The following is a 21,045-nucleotide window of genomic DNA, read 5'->3' as shown; positions in this document are numbered from 1 at the left end:
AAAAAAGAGCTACTTTCACAAAAGTTCAAAAAGTAGCAATACACCTCTAACATCTTGTTAACTTGCCTGATGTCATAAAAATTGTTCATGTCATAACCAGGTATATAATATATTCCCTTAAGCCTTTTTCCGTCATAATGGACTCTATGGGGGCATCTTCAAGATTTAATACTCATTCAAATTAGACTCAGATATAAAATTTAACATCAGAACAAAACTCAGCTTTGGAAATGTCATCTTATAATATTACATACAACAAAGTATCACCTATACATTATAATAAAAATAATGGCAAATAATCACTGGAAAGCAATATTAGAATATCTCAGTCAGTCTTCTGTAAACTATTTATTTCAAAAGTAGCATCTTTCCTTCTTCCCACCTTTTTGCCTTTTGGAGTACTGCAGAACAAAATGCACCCAATTCACTCTCTGAGCTCAAATTAAACATCACTTTGGCATATAATTAGCCTTGTGAACATTTAGAATGTAAAAGCCTTACTCCACAAGTTTAGCTTGAGCAGATAAATATGTTCATTTAAGAGTATACGTCAATCAGCTATTACCTTCCCCCAATTCTTCTTTCACAGCTCTGTAGTAAATAGCCTATGCTGAGCATGCTCCCAGCAAGTTAAAACTAAAATGCTCACTATTTTGTCCTAGGTTCTCATAAAGAGTATAACTCATATCAACAGAGGATAACTTTTATATGAATATAGTCCAATATATCTAAGAATCGTGGTAGCAGTGGTTCAGTAGAATTCTTTCTTGTTTGAAAAAATATTTTAGTGTAACATTAATTAAAATGAAAGATGAGTGAAAACTAACAGGATAATACCAAGCAGTAAAAACAAAGCTTAGCACTTCAGAAGCATGAAGGCCCTTACTGCAATATGAAGATTAATTTCAAGCTTCCAGCTGTTAACTTTCCTCTAAAGTAGTACACTTACTCTTTAATAACAACAAAACCCCATATAATAAACAAAACTCCAACCACGTACAAAAAAGTCCCCTTCAATAAAACTGCAACATTTTTAAACATTTAAGTATTTTGAATCACAGTATAATAAACTTGCAGTACAGTGGAGCACAAACTACAAAGCATACATTTAGCAAAGAGCTTTCTCATTACTACTACTGCTACTAATGTACTTGGGTAAGTAGTATTGCCTGGTACAGTCTACATCACAACACAACCAGACATTGTGTGAACAACAATCTATGGGTTTTTTTTTATCTGGTCTTTCTGGTTTGTTTTAGGATTTGGTACTTTGGTTTTGTTGGTAGTTTTTTGGTGGGAGAGTGTGTTTTCTTGGTTTCTCTAAAGAAAGCGCATGAACAATGTATTAGCTCACAGTGCTTTAAATGCCACTGAAGTTTCAGACCCTGATTCTACAAGATACTTCATGACAGCAGGCCTCCACATGTCTCCACACAAAGTCCTTTCATCTGTTCAGTTGCCTTCAAACAGAACTACACTGCAGAAAATAGTCTCATGTTATCATTTAATTTTGGTTATCCATTAAAATCTGTGCAGCCTATGCATACAGTACTATTCTGCAGCCTGAATAGTATATGATAGTTAAAATCCTGCAGAGAATTATTTTCCTGTTTTTCATAAGAAACAGTAATTTTCAATATCCCCAGAGAGAGCAGCTACTCAAAAACCAGTAAACTGTACAGTAAACTGTAAGACTTAGGTAGCTTTACCATTAAATTCTCTTATGCATAAAAGTAACCACAACTGATGGACGATAACAAAAAATTATATCCTACTTATGGAATTAGGTTAAATATCAGAGGAATGCTTTCAGGCCAGAAAAGTTGTAATTTAGCTTAAATTAACACCCAAACTGGCTACGTTTTAAGAAGATAAACAGAGCATCCACAAATCCAAACTACAGAACAGATGAAAACAGGCAACTAATTCAATAGAAGTATCTAATTTAGGGATACTGTAACATTATATCCAAGATTTTGAAGGTTCCATGAAGAGAATTACAAATTTGCATGGTCTTATAATACCAAGAGTGTAGACTTTCAGAAGTGGTACTGAAGTTTTACTGAGAAACGTATTTCTTGAGTTTTACTGCTTAATGAAAACAGACATGAGAAGGCAGAGCACCAAGGCCATGAGTATTTCAGAAATTTTCTTCTGAAACACATCATTATGTCACTCTAGAAAGAAAGAGGTTATTGCTTTACACTTTACAAAGCTTAACACCGAACACCTGACATATTACATAAGCTGAGAACTTAAAATACCTACCTTATGTTTGATTTTCATATTCAGACTCTTAAAATATTCTTCAGTTTCTTGGATTTTTTTTGTCATTGGGGACTGCATTCCTTTCAGATTCTTCAGTTCTTCCTTGGCTTGGTCTCTTCTTTTTTTCACTTCCTCATGCTGCTGACGAACAGTTTCGTATTCCTTGGAGGGGTTGAAAGTAAAATAATTAGACTTTTGTCTTCTATTCCAGTATTCTACACTGCTCCAACATTTTATTTAATTGTAAATGAGTTTTAGGAAGAAAAATCTTACTCAGAAGCTAGTATTAGAACAATTACTTAAGTAATCATCCTGTTACTAGTCACCATGTCTAGTAGATGTAGGGACCATTCATTCCCCAGTAAACAAACCCACACATTTAATGGTTCTTAAATAATATGCAATTCAAGTAACAGAAGAAATGACCAATTTCTCTGCAATTAACTTGCCTGCAATGAACTTGCCTCTAAGTCAATCTGGGATCAGTGTAGAAAAAGTAATTCTTTAGCCCCTTCTGTCCATAGTTTGAGCACTACTTAGGCACAAGTCCTCAAGCTAAAGAGCTAATAACTACAGAAAACTTCAGGAGAAAGAAAAGGAAGGAGCTGGACAGATCTGAGCCAGTAATAGACATAGTTCACTGGAAGTGAAGCAGTGAGAGAGAACAGAACTTTTCAAAATAAACAAAACCACCATACACCACATATCTAGGGAGTTTAACTGGAGATGCATTCCTGAGAAGAAATAGGTGGTAAGCACTGTGGTGACCAAGAACCTTCTCTTCAAGAAGGTGGGAATTTTGGGGAGAAAGTAGTTTAGGCTAAAGGAGTCATTACTAGTGAATTTTTTTTGTTACACTCTCTGGAGAAAAAAAAAACAAAAAAGCCCCAAAACACCAAAACAAAACCCAACCAAAATCCACCCAGAACAAACAAACCAACCAACACCAAACAACAACAACAACAACAAAAAAAGATGATGTTCAATGATCTTTAAGGGTTCAGCAGCAAAAATAGAGGGCCAGAGGGAGGAAGAGTAGATACATGTACATGGAAGCGTAGAGGAAAGGAAAGCCATTGGATTTGGCAGGCACTAAGGAAAGCCCCTGGTTTAGAGCATATGCCTGGATTACTCTAATTTTTGGAGCATTAAAAAAAATAAAGATAGCCTGCAAGATCTATCTGTAACAGCTAACTATACCACTTTTTCCTAGTTAGTTATTTAATTACTTCACTCATAAACACACACAATCACAAATAAATCAACTTAGGCTACTAAATCCAGATTATTTCTTCACGGTATCTTCCTCATAAAGCCAAAAGGTATTTGAAGAAACCTGCTGTAATTCCATGTGAAGTACTATCAGTAGCCACCATTACAAAGTTAGAGAGGTAAATACTTCTACTTAGCTGATAGAATAAGCTTAAAATTTAGCTCTGCTCTAAATAAGGTATTGTATTTCAAGGTTAAAGCAAACACACAAACATATTAATTACAACTTCTTCAGATACAAAGTAGAGTCAAGTTTTCCTAGAAATTGTCATGACATGGTTTTTATACAGCAAATCCCTTTAACACTTTAAGAAAACCTGTCCTTCACTAGAACTCTATTTTGGTAACCTTTAAACAAATAACCTTGATGCCTGTAATTATGCACCTAGCTAAAGATCTGCAGAACTTCCAAAAGGACTGCAGTCCTTCTAAAAGGCATTTGCACCTAAACTACATAATAGAGCTTTTCTAGACTGTGACTGGAAGAAGGGGAAGAGAACAATGGACTTGGTTTGGTCAAAACACAATTTCAGAATTATGTGTTTTCATGGCATTTATAGCAGGAGAACAGCACCTTCTGCTGATATACTACCTTAAAACAGTATACTTTATGGTATACCATACTACCTTAAGCTTGGAGGGGTTAGAAACTTCTGTTCTTTAAGACACTACCAAAAAAAACCCAAAAAACCCAACAGCTATCCATGTCAAAAAAAACCCTGTAGCTCCTTAAATGTGCTCACTGACTGTAGATGACAACAAACTCATGGAAGTTCCATTAAGTTACACACAAGAACATAAAATGTCCCCTAAATCCCTGAGTTCAATTCTTTAAGGCTGTACTCCTAGGGTCCATTCTATGGAATTTAAAGCAGATGCTCAAAAGCCTATTAAGATATAGTCACATATAAAAATGGTGTAGAATTCTCCACATACAGAAGTGGCTGGCACTAACTAGAAAAAACACTTGACTACAAAAGTGTTTCTCAGGTGAAGAGCAGTGGAGTTTTCAGAATAAAAATGCAGTTCTACAGTGGTCAAACAGTAAAACAAGTTCATCACTAAACTTCCTCTTTTCCACTAGGATCAAGAGACAATCTAACATCTTATTTCAACTGATCTGTTTTCATCAATGTCTTCTCCATTACATAACATACTCAGTGTTCATACATCTGCCTCCTGACTGATTTGGAGGGTCTTCTAGTTATATTGTTTTGTTACAAAGGCAATTCTAAACAGCTGGTATGTTTGGTCTACAAGTAGAAGCCTACCTTTTGGGGATGGTGGGAGAGAGGGAGATCCACAGAAGGAAGAATAAACTCCTGTACTACTCTCAACTTTGGTGAGCCCAATTTTAAGATATCAAAAACATTTATTCTTAGGAATAATAGTGCTAGGTCAGATGACAAAGAAATATGACCTTGTAAGAGAATGTGTTTCTTCTTTTAGAGAGAGCTTGATGTTGCAATATAGAATACCAAGAGGTCTATCAGAAGGATTTGACAAAGCACAAAATAGCAACAATCTTGTACAGTGAAGATAACAATGTAATGTGAATGGAATTTTGTTGAAGCCTACAGGTCAAATACCTTCTACCTAGTAAAACAATTACGTTGATGACCCTTAGTTTCAACTGTAGACTCTGTTTAACAATCTGGTACACACTACTGATTCTGTACCACAAATCTTCACTGAAACACACTGTTGTTTCTATGGATTCAGTGGACAAAAAATTATATTTCTCTCAAGTGAGAAAGCATTTAACAGTTTCAGCAACACAATTTAAATACTCTCACCAAGAGTATATAATAGTCTCAGCAACATGAACTGTCTGAAAGACAGCAGTGAAAGAGTAAGGTGTGACAAAGTCTGTTTAAATTTGCTTAAGAAACATGCAACTAACAGAGATGTTCTCAAAATTATGGAGGACAATTTAACTGAGAGCAGGTAGGATTCTTAGGTTGCTCTCCTGCTAGCTTTCAGTGTTCTGTATCTACAAGTATCTTACAGTAGAGAACAATCTGTATCAGTCTAGATTATGCAAGACCTTCATCTCTCCTAATAAAATAACTAACTCTTCTTTTGAACTAAGCCAAGGTAATGCATATGTAGCAGGAAAAAAATGCATCATTCAGCAAGTACAGTAAGGGCACAGAGCATACAGCTCTCCTTCACACCAATCACCATCCATTTCAACTGCTGCTCCCATATCTCTCTGTGCTGTTAGCACAGAGGTGTGAAAGCAGTGAAGGTACATCCCCTGAATCCAGTTGCTCTTCAAGATATGAGGGACAAAAGTGTGAGGCTTTGTTATCTGTAAAACTGCAACAAAATCTTACAGAAGTTTTCTGCATCCTCCACAAATATTACATGTAACTTTTCATAAGTTCTGTATCTCTATTTCATGAATTCTATAAAGCTTGAGAACAAAGCAAGCAACATAGTGCGTCAATAAAATCCATGTCAGTTTAAACAGTTTATAATAATCTGACTGACATTCAATATTGAAATAAACTACAAAGTGCTGTTCAGAAAGACTTACTTGGCTTTATATAAATGACCTGTCCTTGATTCTAGCTCTTTTAAATTTAAAAATTTCTTTCTCCCAAATGCCAACATTTTTGAGATTGGCAACATGAATTCACCATGATTCATGTCATACACACAGCAAACCTCAATTAATAAATTAAAATGAGCAAAGGGAAAAGACAATCTGTAAAAACAACCCAAAAACTAAACAACAAAAAGAAAACAAGAAACCAAACCCATGTTCTGTTAAAAGTTACAGCTGGAAGAAGCAAGTGGAACTGGCTAGACACAGTTTAAATTAAGCTAGTTGTGTCTGGAAGGAAGAAAAGGAGCACTGCTCTTGGCCCATACTGAGGGCTTTCCTAAACGGGCAGTAACTTTAAGTTACTGCCTAAGCAACTTCTTCAGTCCAGCTACATATGGAAGCAAACCTCTGATTAAAGTTAGGCCAAGAACAGTATTTCAAGACTTGGCCTGTTTGTACGAAGCAGCTATAATGATGTTCAAGATATTCTGGTCAAACTTCTTTTAAAGAAACTTTGGGCATATTTCTAGTACTACGGTATTAGGAGAAATACTGTAAGTAAGAAAAACACTGAAAAAATAAAAACTTACCACCCAAGGCCTTTTCCTCTCAAGCATCTCAATTAAGTCTAGATGGCGTTTGTGCTCATGGAATTTCTCAATGTCTTGTTTGTAACGTTCAGTTCTCTGTATCATTTTCTCCAAAGACTGAGTTTTGTCTCTGCACAAGTTCTGTAAGAATATACATGTTCATGTTTTACAGTATCTAATTTGTGAAAACACTTTTCAGAAATAATCCACACCTCACCTGTACATTAAAGCAGAAATTTAACACTAGAGAGGACATTTTAGTACAGCTGTAATTAGAGGTGAATAACCCAACTAGAAATAGCTCTCCAGCTCTTTCAAGTTTATCACATACTTTCTGTGAAAACAAATCTAATTTTAACTTTAAAGATATCTTAATCTGAAAAAAAGTGTTTTAACTTTTTTTTTTTTACATTTTCTCAGGAATTTACTCCCTACAGCTCAAGCCTCCATTAATCTAGACATTTCTAAATCACCACAACTAGTTTTGATAAATACAAGTAGCAAAAATGCTTGTGAAAAATCTTGAAGAGATTTGTATCAGAAACATCAAGGTTGTATTTGAATGTAGTACGTATGAGCGGAAATGCATGTGTGCACACAAACACAAGAAGAAACAGCACAACAAAGGATTACAGAAATGGCCTGTATGGCCAATGACAGACACTGTTCACAAGATATCATTCTCAGCAGTAACAGCAAGGATTATTTCTGCAAAGATTACTACGCCTGCACTATGGTAAGATCACAGCACAAGTAACTGTCAGGGAAAGACCCAGCATCCTAAAACCAGGACAGCAACAAGGTTGAAGCTTACTGCATACACTCTCCCTTTCCTCTTTGTCTGTTAGTGTTCCAAACCAGGAAAAGCAGGTAGCAGCAATCTTGTCCATAAGTTACAGAAGTTGAAGTCAGCAAGATTAAAGCAAAGAACCACTGTATAACAGCTGATGACTCCTAAAAGGTGTAAAAGATCTGTCCAGAAAAGTTGTTGCCAGTCAAGAATCTCAGAGAAGTGATAATTACTTGACAACAGGCATCCCCTTGTCCTCTGTCCAGACCACTTTCCCACATGTGTCTGCATGCTTATGAAATGTGATTGTTGGAGTGAATGACTTCTGAGAAAAGATGAGCATGATTTGGTAAAATGAACTTAGTGTAGACTTTCCAAGTAAATACTACCTTTTAAATCTGTAAGATCTTACATTAAATTTTATTACGCTAATTTTCCTATAGTCACTGCTCTCTGTCTCTATAATGTGCATATTTACCTCCAGTTCTTTTTCCTTTTCTCTGAAGTTTTTCAGTTGACAGTGAAATTGGTACATTTCTGGAGGACCGATGGATTTTTCAGTGGCTTCAAGCAATTCAATCTTACTCAGTCTTGCAAATTCTCCAACTTTGTCCTACAAAATAAAAAAAGTTACAAAAATGCAGTATTAGGTATAACAGTGCAGTACACCAATACTGGATTTGAATACCACAAATTAGTTCTCAGGAACATCACCTGACTTATAGTCCTATGATGAACAGCTACACTTCAGTTAAGCATAGGATGCCCATCTCAAAGTAGCAACCAAACCCTCCTACATATGTGTAGGATTTCATACATGGTATTATTGGAGCTGTTCTGGAATGATTTAAACTTAAACCTTAGCTGTTCTTGGTTGTTTGACAGCTTTTGAGGGCAGCTGTGGAGGATATGGCTTGGTCCATTATTTTTGAATTGGCTATCACTCTTCTGAACAAGACATTTTAGCACAGACTATTAAAGGTTTAATTCCACCGTATTCTTGATATCGCTTCTCAGGTTGCTGAGGCTACACCTTCCCAGTATAAATGTTATGATGTCTTGGTTCTGGCTGAGATAGAGTTAATTTAACTTCTTCCAGCGAGAATAGTGCTGGTTTGGATTCACTATGGGATTTGGTATGAGAAGAATGCTGATAATAAAGTGATGTTTACAGCTGTTGCTAATAGATCAAGGTCTCTAACTCCCCATGTCCTGCCCATGTGCGTGTGTACAAAAAGCTGTGAGGGGGCACAGTCAGAGCTCTGGACCCAAATTAGCCAGTGGAGTATTCTGTACCATACACTACTACACTCAGTATATAAAGCAGGGATGGCCAGGAAGGAGGGGGGTTATTTCTCACTTCCAGGATTGCAACTGTAGGATCTTGGGGCTTTTTTCATGATTGCTAGCTGGGAACTAGCTGGGTATCAGTTGGTGGGTGGTGAGCAATCGCACTGACCATTACTCATTTGTAATTTCTATTATTGTTGTTGTTTTATTTTATTACGATTACTAAACTGTTTTTTTATCTCAACCTATGAGTCTCCCTTTATTGCTCCAATCTCTTCCCCACCCTCTGGGAAGGGGGAGGGTGAGCGAGAGGCTGTGTGGTGTATGGGGCCAAGTTCAAACCACAACTCAAACGTTAAGCCACATAGAAGTTAATATCAAGGCTGACAGTCAAGGGTATTGGGAAGTATTGTTGTTGTCCAAGACAGAACAGCAGCTCAAAACCAAGACTGGAGTGAAAGGTGTGCTTGCCATTGCTACAGTGGCAGAGCACAAATAAACCAAAACTTTCAACACAGTAGCATTCACTGAACTGACACATATGTACTAAAGAGAGCTGTTTTAAATACAAAAGTTATGTTGGCAGAATATGCAGAAAGTTCTACTCCAAACAAATATTATGAATATGTAAACAAACCCCAAACCCAGACTATTTGTTTCTAAAGTATTAGCTTTCTAAATTTGTGGTTTTCAGCATGTCTTCTTCTCCTTGAATAGAACAATAAACCCACGGTTGCTTACACTCTGATAAGGTTTCCTTTTACCATGAACTGGGAAGGTCTTGGGAAGGAATCTGCCATAACTTTTTTTAAGATGCAATTATGAGGCAACTTAGTTATTTGCACAGAAATACTGACATGCTTGACCATGGATTAAGACATGGAAACTGCTTGCAGTATTCTTTAATTGCCTCTCTCCTTTAGGAGCTATTTTCCATCAGGATGATTTTACTCTTACATAATTTGACCCTGAGTATCTTTAAGTTCTATGCTATACTCAAGAAACTGCTGAGCCACAGATGTTACCAAAAAGGCTCTAGCAGCAGCCTCTGTTGTAACTGTAGAATCATTTAGTAGGACTGCTTTCTGGTTTTTGGAGAAAGAAATCCAGACAACTCTTCCCCTTCACTTACCAAGTACAGGATCCAATCCTTAGGAACTGACTGGATATAAACAGAGGAAAGTGCATGCAGGAAAGTCAGGGATGAAGAACTACAGGAACCATGCAGGTAAAGGTACAGAAGCAGTGCTAGACCTCAAGACCTTATAAAAATTTCCCTACAGATCTGTTGTTTAAGAACATCCCTACAGCAGCACAGACAGGACAGAGATACCATTGCTAGTGCTGCTACTCAAAGAGCAACATGGGGAACATCAGCAGCTTTCCTTTCAGTACCCAACTGAAGCAGGTATAAAACTGTCCAATTAATGAGCCTTAAAGGTCACAGAGTTCCTCCTTTCTTTCACCAACACATTAGTATAGCTACCTCAACCCTCTCATTCTTTGTGCTGTCCCATTAAATCACTGAAGTGCTACAAAAGTTAATAAGCAACAAAACCCTCTCAAAACAAAGAACTCCATTTGCAACCACTGTCTTTCCAAATTCGTTCATACCTGAGGAAGAAACTGGCACAAATTGTCCACCTGGATATTTAAGGCTGCAATCTGCTCTTCTACTGCTTTCAGGGTTGCTGACTTTCTGTCAATAAACCATGTTGATGTGTTGTTCACTGCCTGAATCTCACGTGTGATAATGATATTGTCAGGCACCTTATACCTGATCAATAAGAAGAAACATTTTGAGAATATGCAAAGGTTACCAAGTGTCAAATTATGTTAGAGTTATGGTATTAAAAATTTTAAATATATAAATATTTACTATAAATTAACAATAGCAGCAGATTCACATTTCATGCTTTAGAAAATGTCCAGTACTCCAGTGATGAATTAATCTTACAAAGAAAACATCAATATCTGCAAATCTTAACCCATAGGAAGTTACTCATAAAAATGACATACTCATGCTGAATGTATGAACCACTTAAAAGCTGTTACAGATGTGAATAATTTATATAAAAGTGTATTTTTGTTAATGACATAGTAAATTTTAAAACTGGTATGCAGGACATGCACGCTAACACTATGTCTTTAAAGTAAAAAATATTAGTGTACAGAACTACATCAACAAGCTGTATATATACATTCCATTTGGGAATAAAAGTAGTATCATGCAGTATAAAAAAAAAATACTAATTTGTTTTCATTTTTTTTCTTTTAAAGAACAGCAAAGATGCATCAGTTGTCCACTTAGTTCTCTAGCTTAACACTTATCTTCAAAAATTTCGTCTGGTTAAGATGCATCAGTAACAAATGAGCAAGGAGATAGTCATAAACTCTTGAAATTCTGGTTGCCATTTTGATTTAGAAATTGTCTACTGCCTGTTCGGTCAGCATATAGTTAAAGATGGTGTATAAGGGCTCATAACAGTTTGGAAGCTGTGTACCTTATGAGATCAAAGTAGAAATACGTAATTCAACAGTTTCCAGTGTTTGGGTAAGTGTCCTAACAATATAAGCCTACTTTTTAAAGACTGTACAATTATCTCCTCACAAGTATCCACTACATTATTTTAATATACCAGTCTTCCTTCAAAAGGCCTACAATGCCACTGTCTATTCTTTTATCAGATTAAGAATTTCATACAACTATAGCTCTTGATTTTAGTTACAATCCAAGGGCCAGATTCAACCAAGACAGTATAGATTTATGGAACTCAAATTTTAAAATTCCTGTCAAAAAGCAATGTCCTACATCATTGCTCTCTTACCCTAGATGCTGCATTTACATATCTCCTACCAATTAGATAAAGGTCTGAATTACATTGCAACCACTAGAGTACAAATGCTAAGTCTTCATATACTCCAAGTCACTCTTCAGACTTCCAAGCAACATCAGGATGTATCTATGTTGAAAAAATGACATCACCTACCTGAAAGACATCCTACTTCCTTATGTATTGCTTAGCCAGTCTCCAAAGTATGTCTTACTTTGATCACTCCCACAAGAACAAAAGCGAACAGGGTTTTTTCAAAGATCTGTTCCAGTATATCATTTTTCCTTAACACAATTTTATTTTTATAGAATCTGATCTACATGGCCAATCATTATACAGATTAACTCAGTCTCTGAATCAGATGATTAGCAAAATGTTCTATTTAGTTCAGGCAAACAGATCAGGTTAAGGCTTATCAAAACCACCTGTGCTGTTGCAGCTTCATTTTAAAATCTCCCTCAAAAAACACCCATTTATGAATTCTATTAGGAATTCAGTCTCTCTTTAGTTGTCAGAAAAAAATCCAAACCCTAACAACTTACAAGAAGCATGTAATATTGCCCTGTAACCACAAGTTAGTGATGGAATTCTCCTTATTGTCCAAATGATTTTCAGTTGTTCTGTTTAGCAAAAGCTTACCTAAAAGACTGCATTAGCTAGAATTAGTCAGATCTACCTTTTTAAAAATAATTTTATTTCAGTATGTGATGTTTTCAGTAAGAATATAGAGGAACCACTCATACCATATACATCAATCTTCATCTATATATTCTTTGCACATCAAGACAAGGTAAAATGCTTCAGAAAGCAACATCAAGACCAGCCATCACTGTTTATTTCTTGCATGGCAATTAATTTAATTTTAGAATTTTGAAGTCTGGGTAAAAAAATAAAATCACCAGCTTAAAGACAGACAGCTGTATACCTGATTTTTTTCCACAACTTTGTTAATAACTGTTTGGGGAAATAATCTAATTAAAAACGCATGAAGATTTATAGTTTTACTACTTACAGTTCAACTTCGACTACACCTTTCAAGCAGCCCTGCTTTACAAAGAGACCAACCTACAAAATTAATTATAGAAGTCATTATTGCAAAATAGCAGTGTATTAAAATATAATCTCTTACAAAAATATGTATTTGTATAATAGAGTTGCTGTAACAGGATATTTTATTGAAAACTTACAATTAAAACCTAAAATTTATTTTGGCTGAATATTAACCAAAAATAAAGGAAGATGCTATTATCTTCCTTATCAACTAGCAACATTAGAACTTCCTCCACAGGTTAAGAATTTCCCATCAATCCAACCTCCAAAACTGAACAAATGATAATCAGCAGATCCACAGAGAGGAAAACAGTCACATGAATTTGGGGAACAAAAGCAATGCAAATGGAAGACACTGCCAAGTATCTGTACTCATAGAACTGACAATTCTAGTAATATAAAAATATATAAACATGTAAAGCCAATAAAAATACACAGTGCTGCCATGCAGTCAATTTCTATACTTTTATTTGCTCAAGACTGAGCTGCAATCAGAGAATATACACAATCATTTAGGTACCCAGAAACAATGCTCCGAAGATCTACTGAAATATATTCCATTCAACCAGAATATCCCAAGTAAGCAACTTAAAAATTTGACAGAACAAACTTCCTACTATATAAATTTCAATACATGATCTCTTGGGAGCAAAAAGTTAAAATAATAAAGCAACCCAACTTCCATTTAAATCAAAGACCAGTGCCTTCAGACTTTTAGATAAATTCTCAGATACATTATGGACATGTTACTTCTACAGAGTCAATATACCTGGAAATCTAAGTCAGACCTCTTTTTAATTTCTCCTTTAGCTGGTATTTCTGATCAAATGTTATTTATGCATGAGGTATCATTTTCCTACCTTACTGTTGAGGCTTAGCCATCTTCACATATAACCTCTACTCTACTCAGGTTCCAGTACAATTCAGATGTTTCCATTTCATAATTCAGCCAAGGCAACAAGTAAAGTAAAGTAAAGTAAAAACCCTTTTCGTAAAGGCCTGTATCTCTGGATGAGGTTATTCTACAATTTGGACACCTTTTTATAAAAATAAAGCAAATCAAGGAAGACAGTATTTTCCCCACCCCTCTGCTAGACAGGGCTCATAATGAAATTCAGATTAAAAATGAAAGTTACATAAATTCATAGCTACCTTATCAGCTCGCCCTATGAAAGAGGGTTTTCCAGCCAGTCCCAGGCAGATGGCACAAACAATGCTTGACTTTCCTGTTCCATTAGCACCTATAATCATGTTCAGATTGGGTCCTGGACGTACTTCACAGACATCGTATGTTCTGGAAAGTAAATAATTTTTAAATTTTATAAACATTGTATCACCTTAATAAAAAAAAGTACTTGCTTACAAACACATTATATTAAATACGACAGATAATTTAATCAAATCTAGACTCAATCCTCAAACACTCTTTTGTAAGAAAATCTCAGCATGAAAAAACTACAATAAACCACTGTGGAATACATTCCTGTCAAACAACTTTCTTCAAAAGAAATTATAATAAATAATGAAATCCAGTCACCAAATGACAATTTCTATTGACTATACTAGGACATCATATTATTTTACATATTAAGAAAAAAATCCCAACAAAACAGAAAGAAAATTGAGTGAATTCAGTCGAGTCTGTTATATTTAATTGCAGGTGCCTGATGCACCACTGGCACAGATTTCACTTGTCTAACCAGTACAATGTACTTGGGTCTTAAACTCTGAAAGAAGTCTGTGGAGCTCATCACACACTAGTTTTCTTCAGTTACAAGAACATAAAGCATTAGCCTGTTATCAGTGATTTTTTTTTTTAATTGTATTATAGATCTTTTGCCGTGTGCATCCAGCATGCCCATGGCAATAGCAACTACAGGAAGAGATCAAGCCCTAGCATGCAAACTGAAGACAAACCATTAATGTTGATATGATTAGTAACATGCCACATTTATTACGAACTCCACCACTGGATATTCTGTTCCCATACTGTACGAAACACACAGACAGGAACTGAGACACTAACACCAGAGAAGAAACAGACAGCAGTTAGTGACAAAACAACATAATCCATGTACCTCTGGAAGAGACTGTATTTGAACCCTCAATTCTGAGGCTAAAACTGCTACATCTGAAGCTTCACTGGTCATCTCTATCGTGAACTATGCTACTCTGAACTTTTTCAAGGCTGACACGGAGCTATGAGCATACCAGTCATAAGAAAATGGACTGAAAACTTCTACTAGTAACTACAATAGCTCCAAACTGAGCAGTATTCCTAATACAGAGACTAGAAAAAGCACATACAAAAGATAACACCAAAGATACTTTTTCCTAATGGTTTCCAAAGCCTGTCCCCGCTGCTCTATGAACATCCTCTACACTCTCCCCTCCTCCAGTGCTTGACAATCACCTAACTGTTTGAAAAAATGCGTGCAGAGGCTGACACGGACAACAGGAACCACCACCTTAGAGGAAGGAGGGCCGACACGACCACCGGCTGGGGAACGGACGCCCACGGAAGCGGCACTGCACTAGGAAACTACGGCACCCGTAACCCAAACAGCACGCCTTCTCCTCGCTCTAATCGCCTTCCAGGGGAGAAAAACCGTTTCACGCACTCCCTCTTCCAGCCCGACTCGCCTCGGTACCCAAGGCTTTATTAAGGCCCGTTGTCAACCGAGGGTGACACCCCCGCTCTGTGCAGCACGACGGAGCACGGCCCGGCCCTCGCCAGCCCACTGTTCCAGATTTGGTCCTCTGGACTTAACCACGCCGCTCTAAAATGGAGCTGGGTGCGGGACGCGCGGGAAGCCGAGGCCGCCCAAGCCAGCCACCGACCTCTGAAACGGTAGGGAGTCCGCACGCCAGCCCGCGGGCAATGGCGACAGCTCAGCCGCCACCACCTGGAAGGAGAAAGCACCCACCGCTCACTCACAGAAAGTTCTCCATGTAGATCCTGACGATGGAGCCCTCTACGAAGGAGGGGCACACCTTCGAGCTCCTCACAGGCCGCTTGCTGCTGCCCCCACACTTCCTCGGCAGCACCCCCGCCATCTTCCCCGCGCAGCCCGCTCTCAGCCCCGCTGAGAACGCCTCGCGCTCATTGACGGGCGAGAAACGGCGGGCAGATGAGGAGCGCGCTCATTGGCTAGGGGGCGGGACTAAGGCGCGGCGTAACTGTCCCCAGACTCGCATCAGGGCTCGGGCTGGAAGGGCCCCTGGGGGGCCGTGCCTTGCCGCGCCGGTGCCCGTTGTCCGGAGGAGGGCGGGGCGGTAAAGGCGGCCCGCTGGGGAAGTTGTGTTGTTGCTTTCGGTTTCAGACAACGGGGCGGTGGTGTTTTGCCCCCAGCGCGTCGTTTACCCGGCGTGCAACACGCCAGTATCCCCCCCAGGGCAGAGGTGTGTGGGTTGTCTGCGCAGAGCGGGATGCTGGGTGTAAATTCTACACAGCCAGCACGCCGCAGGGAAGCGCTTCACTGTATGTATATACTTCAGACTACACGAACTCACGTTTACTGTAGTGACCATTGGTTAATTTCTTACCACTTTGGACTCTGATTGGTAAACAACTTGCCTCGTCCCGATTTAAAGTTACAGTGTCTTTATTATTATTATTATTATTATTATTACTCTGCACAAACTCTAAAGGGGAGACACGACTCTTTTTGGTCTTGAATTGAGTCGGCGGGCGCGGTCTCCCCCTTCTGTCTTTACTTTTCCCCCATTTACCATAGATTTTTGCTGACTTCATGCTTCTTTGGCAGCTACTCCACTTTCAGCACCTTCTGGGCAGGATGTTCCCATTACAAATCCTTCAGTTCCTCCCCGAGGGAGGTAGCTGTTAGTAAGGCCTGCGTTCCTTACACAAAGTAACCAATCTATACAAGAAAGCCATGACTCCCTGTCCTCCCTATTAAACAGAAGGCATTGTATCTAATTCTGACTTGACTAGTGCCACTGCCACCGTGGCACTTAGCCCTACGGTTTCACACAGGTGGCGGTGGGCCGTGACCGTGCCCCCGGCGCGGAGCGGACGCCGTCGGGCAGAGCGGGACGCGCTCCCCCAGACAGGCCTCGCCCCTCAGAAGAGGGGCGACGGCTCCGGGGCCCTCCTTTGGCGTGGTTTTGGGAGGCCCCTGCCCAGGGGCTGTAGGCCCCGTCGGCTTTACAGCAAGGTGACGGCCCGGCACGGCCGAGCAGTTGGGCGGCCGGCGGGTTCCCCAGTGGGCGCCGTCCAAGTGTCCCCCTTCCTTCGTGGGGACCGGCTTGGGTTCCCGGCGAGCAGAATAACTCTTGTTTTGTTATTCCGGCAGCTATCTGGATTTATTTAATTTTTTCTTAATTTTTAAGAAAACAACAGAAAAAAACATTTTTTTAATGTTATTTTGGAGATCACAGAGTCAGTAGGAAGGATAATGTCCTTTAGAAATGATCCTAGAGGATCATTAATATAGATCAAAGTAATGTAAAAGAGTATTAAAAATTTTTCAGTCAAGCAACTAAGAAATTTGAAATAACGAATTGAAATGTTTTTTTTTTTTTTCCAAAGGAAGTGTTAAAATTAAGTAAATTTGACGTCTGACACCTAGTGTTTTGTTTGAGGTAGGACAAGACTGATGTTTTCTCTTTTTCAAAATGTGAGGGGTAGAACCTTTTGACTCAGTGTGTCATGTTACCGAAAAAGCCTTTTATTTAACACAGTGGTCCGTTCTGAGCAGTAGATCTCTTGAGTGTGGGCAGTCACGCTTGTGAGATGTGCTCAGATCCAGGCAGATAAAATGCCAGGTCTTTTAGTGTTCAGCTTGAGCTTAGTGAAGCTTCACTACTCAAACTGGATTTATCTTATTTTGGTGTGACACAACAGCCAGCCAGAATACAGTGTCATTTACATTAGCACACAGCTACAATAACAATTCTGTTTTCCATTGGTGTAACTGAGATCTGAATTTGGCCCTCTTTTTGGAAATTAATAAGGATAATGACAAATTGTCAGCTAATGGAAAACGAGTATTAAACAAGAGGGCAATAAAAGGGCTTTTCCTCTTGCAGCTTTTTAGCCAGTATAGATGTTTCTCATCAAGCACAAAGACCACTATTCACTGGCTCCATTGTGTAAGCCTGATAATGGCTCCCATCTTTGAAGAGGAGACAGAAGATGAACAAGAGGTGAGCATCCTGCCCTAGAAGGTGCCAGAAGCTGGATGATTGCCCATTAAGTCTGCAAAGCTCTGCAGAAACTTGGAGTGAAATAAAGGTGGCAGGGGGAGATTGCAACCACCAACTCAATTCAAGACTGAAAAATCTTGTTCCACCCCCTCCCCACGCAAGGAGCATGCATCCTAATTTACACAGCAAGCGAGCCTAATCTAAATATTACTAATGATACAGAGAAATTATTGTTTTGAGATTTATTATTTACTTATAGAAAACTGCTTAGCAACTTATTTACTTATTTATAGCGTTATAGTATTACTTATAGTATTTTATTAATATTGCTAAGAATCCTGCTTGCCCAGACTGCTCTATGGAATTTTACCAAGGACTACTGTGTTCATCAACACAAAGCAGTTCACTGTGAAAATGTACCAAGGACTACAATGTTCAACAAAATATTACACTTTTGTCCTTGAGGAACAGGTAGCTCTAACTATAATAGCTGGAATCTTGCTAATGAGTAAAGATAGCCATATACAAATGGTAGAAGTTCTATTAGTTCTCTTAGATAAGACAGAAAAAGAAACTCTTGTTATTCAAGAAATTGGCCAAGAGAATCTGCCCACGCTCTGGGGCAAAAACAGGGTGAGAAAGACTACGAGCCTTCCTCCCAAAGACCCCCCGAGGACGCCCGCCAGGAGGCAATGCGCAGGTGTAAAGATGACATAAACTGCTGACATCAGCCTTTCAAACTAACCCAGCCTTACTCATGCCTATGAATGTTTGTGTTATGTAACCCAATAAATATGTATATCCACACTCTATGAGGTTTTGGTAAAATGTGCAGTGGGTGTGCAAGCTTTGTGGAGAAATCCCCTTGCACCCTGGCACCAGAGTAAACATACCTGCTTTATAACTCTGTTGGAGTTGTAGAGTCTTTTTTCCACGTATCACTAATCAATAGCAGGTGGAATGGTAGTTACAGACCAGTGAACATTAACTTAGGTTTTACAAATCATGTAATAGGATAAATAGGCTGTAGTTCCATTATGTAGTGTGCTACCTTTGTGGAATTACCCCTAGCGCCCAGCTTTGCACAGCTATGGAATAAACTGAGGTCAGGTTCTGTGTGTGTGAGATTGGCTTTTGCACACCAGGTAAGGAACCCTGTTTGAGGGACAACACTGGTCTCAGAACAAGTTCAGTTCCACTCCAGCACAAAGCTACATGTAGAGCAATCAAATACAAGCCTGTTAGTGTCTGGGGTGTTACAGCTGCTTTTGAAGGTTTTTCATTTCCATTTTGTGGACTGTGCCACAATTGGGATCAAAGCAATCACTTTCTTCATTAGGTTTTGAAGAAATTTTCAGTAAACAGGCATTGTATGGCAAGTGTCAGAACTGTTCTTTGCCCTGCTGTGGTCCCTGTACAGCTACTGCAGCAGTGAGAAAGGAACAAATAGTAAAGAAAAAGGGATACGGGACAGAAATCAGTTGCACAGGGAGTTTCCTATTTGGACAGAGCTGATGGAACAGTTTTTATCTCACCATAAAACTGAAGTTTGCCAGCACAGAAATCTTAATGCACCTTCCCTAGTTTTCAGATGTTTTGAAGCCATTCTTTCACTACTCTGTGAATTTCTCATTCTGTAAACTGAAGTAATTTAGTCCATATCCAACTGCCAATGGGGACTGTAGGTACTTAAGATAGGCACTTAAGATGTCAATTCCTTTTGGCTCTTCCTCAGTCTCTAGGAAATAATAAGATGTTTCAATCTGTGTGGTCAACTAAACACATTAGTACTGAATGTATTTAATTGAACAATCTCTTCAATTGTTTGGGTCACCAAAATGAAAAATAAAGATGCAAGGAGCTAGATTGTTCCAGGTGCTGTTGATCCTTATAGGCCATTAGGAAAAATGTATACTTTGTTCTTAAAGGAACAAAGCCTATTTCCACTTTTCAGGGCTCACATCTTGCAGAAGCTTGAATGTGGTGGCTGTAAGAATAAGTTCTATGGCTCAATACAAGAACTTCTTGCAGCAGGCCAGATGATTCTGTCAGATGTCTTAGGTGATGTGGACTACACATTTCATTTTGTTCATATTCAAAATATTGAATTCAGGCTATTATATTAGGTTCAATTGTTTCTCTTTACACTGATAACTATAAAGTCTAAAGCAGAGCAGTAAGATGATTTTCAAAGTTATATTTTATTAGGAAGTTACAATAACTCCAACCTAAAACCTTACACACAAACACATAAAACCTTAAAAATTAACAATTTGTGTGAATTTAGTTTCCTGTTAATATAAATGCAAGGCATCTGTGGTTGGGTAAAGTATAAGTACATTCTCTTGTGAGTGTACAAACCGATTTATTAAAAAAATCCCAAAGACTTCTATGCCAGAAAACATATGGCATCAAATCTTTAATTTCATATAGTTCAATGTCAGCAGCTTACACTGAATTAACTGGAATACTAAAAGTGAGTTTGTTATTAGCAAGAATGACAAACATATTTGTTATAGTAAAAGAAGACAAAACCACAAAAAAAATTGCCATCAGAGTTTTAAAGAGTTTCCCAGAGAGATTTGTCATCATGAATAATTGCACTTAACCTGTAGGCTATTACTAGTAGCTAATACTATTTTCTTTACTATTTCAATATATTTATAATTTCCTTAACAAAAATCCATTTGATACCCCATCACAAAACATTCACTGAATGCAGATTTAAGATAACACAATATTGGATTTTAATTGTGCACCTTTACTTTCCTCTATTTATCAGAAAGATTATTAAAAAAAAAAAAAAAAAAAAAGCATTGAAGTGAATGATCTGTGCAAAATGGGAAGCTCTTATATAATAACTGATACCTCATGCAAAAGAGCAAAAATATTTTAAAAAACAGTCTAAGAAGCCCTGAGTCAATTATTTCATTGCAGAGGCGGGGAACATGAGTGCTCTGAGTTCTTCTTATACATTGGTGCATATTCAAACTAGTCCAGTATTTACTTAAAACATATTTTAAAATGGGCAGTTTGTGCAGTTTCTCACATATAAATCTACACACTTCATTCCTTTCAGCAGACTGTATTTAATACTCAATTTCATTTAAGCTGTCAGGATAGCCTGATGAAAACTGAATTTCTTCTGTTTCTGGAATACAAAGAAAGGAGAAACAGTTATTTGTATTTTTATGATACATAAGAGTGCATAAGACAGAATGTAATTAC

The 21,045-nt window shown here is 38.0% G+C and overlaps 2 protein-coding genes across 2 annotated transcripts in view; both read right to left on the bottom strand.

Annotated features, from left to right (window-relative positions):
- The window catches only part of SMC5 (structural maintenance of chromosomes 5), a 49,432-nt gene extending 33,704 nt beyond the window's left edge, over positions 1-15,728 (bottom strand). The window contains exons 1-7 of the mRNA XM_026866159.1: positions 15,587-15,728; positions 13,801-13,942; positions 12,611-12,663; positions 10,379-10,541; positions 7,953-8,087; positions 6,685-6,825; positions 2,269-2,430 (exon numbers count right to left, since the gene is read on the bottom strand). Of these exons, the coding sequence (XP_026721960.1) occupies positions 2,269-2,430; positions 6,685-6,825; positions 7,953-8,087; positions 10,379-10,541; positions 12,611-12,663; positions 13,801-13,942; positions 15,587-15,705 (915 nt within the window). The 5' untranslated portion in view covers positions 15,706-15,728. The remainder of the gene's footprint in view (positions 1-2,268; positions 2,431-6,684; positions 6,826-7,952; positions 8,088-10,378; positions 10,542-12,610; positions 12,664-13,800; positions 13,943-15,586) is intronic.
- A 4,189-nt stretch (positions 15,729-19,917) lies between these two features.
- The window catches only part of MAMDC2 (MAM domain containing 2), a 106,688-nt gene continuing 105,560 nt past the window's right edge, over positions 19,918-21,045 (bottom strand). Inside the window, exon 13 of the mRNA XM_026866050.1 lies at positions 19,918-20,968. Coding sequence (XP_026721851.1) covers positions 20,907-20,968 — 62 coding nt within the window. The 3' untranslated portion in view covers positions 19,918-20,906. The remainder of the gene's footprint in view (positions 20,969-21,045) is intronic.

This window comes from Athene cunicularia (assembly GCF_003259725.1).
Source record: "Athene cunicularia isolate RWA chromosome Z unlocalized genomic scaffold, athCun1 chrZ_part2, whole genome shotgun sequence".
Classification (NCBI taxonomy): domain Eukaryota; kingdom Metazoa; phylum Chordata; class Aves; order Strigiformes; family Strigidae; genus Athene; species Athene cunicularia.
This window is presented reverse-complemented; position numbering and strand designations above follow the sequence as displayed.